The sequence below is a fragment of the Berghia stephanieae genome, chromosome 3 (genome assembly GCF_034508935.2).
Source record: "Berghia stephanieae isolate SIO BIC M18660-M18661 chromosome 3, UCSD_Bste_1.3, whole genome shotgun sequence".
In the NCBI taxonomy this organism is placed as follows: Eukaryota; Metazoa; Mollusca; class Gastropoda; order Nudibranchia; family Aeolidiidae; genus Berghia; species Berghia stephanieae.
In genome coordinates, this window is record NC_088362.1 from 10,625,511 (window position 1) to 10,630,510 (window position 5,000).

Sequence of the window (5,000 nt, forward strand, 5' to 3'; positions counted from 1 at the left end):
TCTTGAAAAAACAACAAAAACACCTTCTCTATCAAAAGATACGTCCTAAAAATATAACACTTTGTATGCTTAAAAAGTGATTTACTTAAAAAAAAAAAAAAGAAATTAGTTTTGTGCTGGCTTGGCAGTGGGAGCCGACTTGTTCGCAAAATCTTATTTTTGAACCTTGTTGCACCAGATTTTTTTGGCCTTTTCTTTAAACTATCCAGTAAAAAACACAAATGATCATGTTCTTGAGTCCTTGGAAAAGGCTCTTTACTCACATTCTCTCACCGTACTCAGGTGTAAATTGAGTACCTGTCCAGTAACAGCATTGTCTTTGTCCGAAAAATTGTAATATCGCCTAACAGGCGTCATGTCCCGTCCTACATGATAAATTTTGCTGTTGACCAGGGACCCCTTGTAAAACGCTTTGAGCACATTAAGTGGATATTGTACTATACAAAGCTCAATTATTTAATTATCATTTTTGTCATTGGGGTTTTTTGGGGGGTTGTTTTGGTCGCTCCTTTATTGTTAAGAAAATCATTGTTTTATCTCTTCATTTTCCAGGTATGTCGGAGAGGGCATGGAGGAAGGAGAATTTGCTGAGGCAAGGGAAGATCTTGCTGCCTTGGAGAAAGACTATGAGGAGGTGGGGTTGGAGTCTTATGATGGAACACTGGAGGAAGAGGAGGAGTACTGAAACAGATAGATTATAATATAAAGTCATATCTACTTTGTTGTAAGACCGTAAAAACTGGCTTGTTGAAAATGCACGCTCATCTTTACGTCTACGATAATATTTAGCTTACTTAAATATTAGCTTTGCTTTGTTTTTAAATACTGTCTCAATTTTAGTTTTACGCTATGATTAATTTAGAAATAAATGATTGAAAATAAATTTTCCCACAAATCAGAAAATAAACTATATCATTGTTGATTGCTGTCACGGAGGAATTTGATTTTAGAATGACAATTAAAGAATCAGTGTTAAGACACCAATCACGGTAGTGCTATTAATAAGTATATAATATGAGATACAATGTGAGACATAAAAAGTACAAGATAAAATACATCAATAGATAAGCCTTCCTCGATTATAGATCAAAGATCAGACCTTCTGAGAGACAAATGCTCTACTTGCTACGACACAACTTTTGTTTATAAGGGGCAGCTTAGCGCTCGAGCCAACGTCTACGAGTTCGCATCCCCGCCGCGTTATGTAGCCTTGAACAACTAACCCCATCACCTTAGCCAACTTTGCGGCATTACACTGCGGCAAACGCCTGGGTTGTTCCAATCTTTCCTTGAAACAGGCTCGAAACAGAAAAAAAAATCCCTTGGGGATGAATAAAAGAAATAGTCAGATATCCTGTGTGATGCCACAATTGCAGATCCGTCTATCAATTGGGACTCTATGCGGCTCCATCCCCAGTCGAGAGATGTGTGTGTGTGAGGGGGGGGGGGGGGTCTTGTATTTTTGTTTCTGCTATGTCTTGCATTGAACCGTACAAACCTTAACCATTTCGAAAACAAAATTAGATAGTTCATAACCGCTAGCCTCCGTGACAGTATAATTTCCATCGATATTATTAGTCTGATTTACTTTTATTATCAACATCCTTTATTATGGATTGAAAGAACACAAAAAAATGTGCCTATCAAATCATTTATAATTTATAACTATTCTAGATACTTATTTTTTTAGAATATTGTGACAATTTTTACTGATCTCAGCGATGAAACAAACAACATGTTTCATATTGAAGAATAAATAAAGATTATCATTATTTCTATTGTTCTTTCATACGTTGTAGTGTTTTTATCGTGTAGTGGCTTATTTTGTGGACCGTGTCGCTTTGCTGCCGTACGCTATAAAAAAAAACAACACATTTTTAAAAGTTTTGGGCAGAAAAGTCGTACTTCAAGTATCGATCGTTCAAAATGACTCTCATATTATCAAAACTCTCAAACCTGAGAGTTCAAGGAAATCCTTCCTATTTTAATCGAATCAATGTTTTGAAGGGACAATTTTCTGGTCAAAATGTTTAAAATATGTTGTTTTTTTTTCCAGAATACAGCAGACTTGATGGGTAGCCCTTGAAAAAATAATTCGAATTTTCTTTAGACCCTTCGAGAGACTGGAAATATTTCACTTTCAATAGCATTTGATTTTAAACTTTGTGAGGAGGAAAAGTCTCGGAGAAAGAAAAAAATTCGGTGTATGATTGGAATTTGCGAGACTCTTTCACTTGCTTAGAAACGATAATGGGATACAGATCGCTTGTGTAAAAAGATTCGCAAAATGTGTTGTATCTCTTATCTTAGATCCACACTGTCATAAACAAACTGTCAGTGGTTCACGTCCAGGGTTCGAGTCCCGCTTTGACCTGCTCGTTGTTAAGTCCTTGGAAAAGATCTTTACTCACATTCTCTCACCGCAATCAAGTGTAAAATTAGTGCTGGTCGTTTGCATTGTTGTCTCTGTAACAATAAATGTATACCGCCTAACAGGCGTCATATCTCGTTATATATATTAAGCGTTGCTGTTCACTAGGAACCCCTTGTAAAGCGCGCTTTGAGCACGCTAATTTGATATTGCGGTATATAAAGGCTCAACTTTGGGGGGGGGGGGTTAATTTTAAAACGTTGAAAATAGAAGAAATCAGAGGCGCCTTTTTCAGCATTGAAATAAAACGACTCTCCACCTCCCCATTAATCCTCACATCCAAGGTATGCTGAGTTTCGAAAACAAGAACAGTTTTTTAAATAGAGCATTTAAATAGAGCAATATTGACTAACCGTGCTCAAAGAACTTTACAAGGGGTCCCTGGCCAACAGCAACACTTAACATGTAGGACGGGACATGGCGCCTGTTAGGACATAGACAATTCTGTTAACGGCCAGATACTCATTTTACACCTGAGTACGGCGAGAGAAAATTAGTAAAGTGCCTTTTTCCAAGGGCTCAACTATACGCCGAGCGAGGCTCAAACCCAGGACCTTCCGGTCCGAAAGCGAGTGTCATACCGCTAGACCACATAGCCGCACAGTGTCCACTTTTTGACAAGGACGAGACTAAATCCAAGCCAAAAACAGGCAATATACCTGACATTCCAGGTTAAGTAGGGTCATCCCATTAGGACACATTGACCCTTGAGGTGTTCTGCTTTATGATCTATTATTGTTTGGACTCTTTAGCTAAACTCCAGGAGGCCCAATAAATATTCCATACCGGACTGATTTGAACATGCACCATTGAAAGCATTAAATAGAGCTATGCGTTTGGCTTTTTCACGCCTTTACTTTCCCCTTCATCCATTGTCCCCACTAGAGTAGCAATAATTTAACCAGATAACTGCCGTACTCAGGAAAGCACATTTTGAAAGATTTGTCCAGAAAAGTCGTCCTTCGTGTATCGATTGATTTAAATGACCCTCATCTTGGCAACAACAAAAAAAAACTCCTAAACTTGGGACTTTGCAAAGTCCGGAGTTTGAGAGTTTTGTCGAAGATGAGGGTCATTTAAATTGGTTAATACTTGAAGGAAATGATTTTTTGTCTAATGTGTACATACGTGCTTTTCCAGAGTACTGCAGTTAACAGTTTAAGTAAACAAAATATGCTTTAAAGATACTGCTTTCATCGTTTCTGCATCGTTTTCTCATCATCACATCTTCATGAGTTTGTGGTCGTCTCGCTTGGGAATAATGACCCTGTTTAGATTATTACCAAATGGCCACGAATATAGTCATCAACATCAGTTCAAGTGCAGCGAATCGAGAAAAAAAATCATAATATAAGCGTCACTTGTGTGCAGGTCTGAATTATAAAATAACAGTAAATGCGATGATGATGATGACAGTGATATGCTGATGAGAGAAAGGAATAGGAATTTTAAAAATCCTATTCCATGTCATTTTGACCCTTCTCACTAACGGCGGGACGGAAAAGGATTCAATAGTCTGATGTCACGTCCGCCGGGCAACCAGCAGCTTGGTTCTAAACAAAGAAAATCGGTACTTTTTATTCTTCATGCTGGCTAAAAACTTTTACATGTCGTGTGATCAGAATGTATAAAAGTCAAGACATGATCAGATTTATAGCGTTTTTCTCCTCTGGATACACTTTTTATGCTCGTCCGCCATTGTTCCGATGGTTTAGAACCAGTTACTAAGCTACCATACGTCAATTCGTAGGAAGTGACGTCACGATTGTTGAAGCTTATTGCAAGCATTCGGTGGCAAAAAAAGATCCGAAGTTGGATCACGCCTCGGGCGAAAGGCAAGGAGCCAAGTCTCTGTAAGATTTGTTTACTAAAAGCGTGGACAATTTCCTGTATAATTCCCTTTTCAAAAGAAATTGCAATTTTAAGATGAATGGTTACATATTTCATTCATAGATAAGCTTTGTATTAAACAATGTCTATATAAAACCATGACATGGTTGAATGTCCGTTACGATATGAAAGCTTAAAGGTTTTGAAAGTAATCTGGGAACAGCAACACAATTCGAGCCGAAATGATCAAAACATATTGACTCGAAATAGATATGAATAAGGCCACTTGAAGTTGAATGCATAGCAAAAGGACTGTCTTTCCCAAGGAATAAATGCATGAAGATACGAGTGTAATTAAACTTGCAAGTTCTACAATTCATATTTTGAACATTTTTGCTATGACAAGTTAGGCCATCTGTTTTCACCCTCAACCGATAAGGCTAAATTCTTCTAAATTATTATTTCCCCCATTGTGCCCTGACGACCAAATCGATTTTCCAAAGACAACAAAACGGTGGTATAACTCCGGTTTCAAAAATTTCAGATGGAACTGCTCTCTTGGTGAAAATGGCGAGATGATTGTCTCAAGTTGTAGTGCATCGTTCAAATGGATACATATAAAATTAAATAAACGTTTGATGTTCTCATTAGAGAAACGAATTTTGTTGGCGTTCGGTAGATATAGCTATTTATGGATTTTTGCAAACCTGCAACTAGCACGAAAAATTCCTAGAATAAC

General features: G+C 37.6%; 1 protein-coding gene across 1 annotated transcript in view; it reads left to right on the forward strand.

Annotated features, from left to right (window-relative positions):
* The window catches only part of LOC144967137 (tubulin alpha-3 chain-like), a 15,560-nt gene extending 13,784 nt beyond the window's left edge, over window positions 1–1,776 (forward strand). Inside the window, exon 9 of the mRNA XM_078904001.1 lies at window positions 553–1,776. Coding sequence (XP_078760127.1) covers window positions 553–685 — 133 coding nt within the window. The 3' untranslated portion in view covers window positions 686–1,776. The remainder of the gene's footprint in view (window positions 1–552) is intronic.
* The last annotated feature ends 3,224 nt before the right edge of the window (window positions 1,777–5,000 follow it).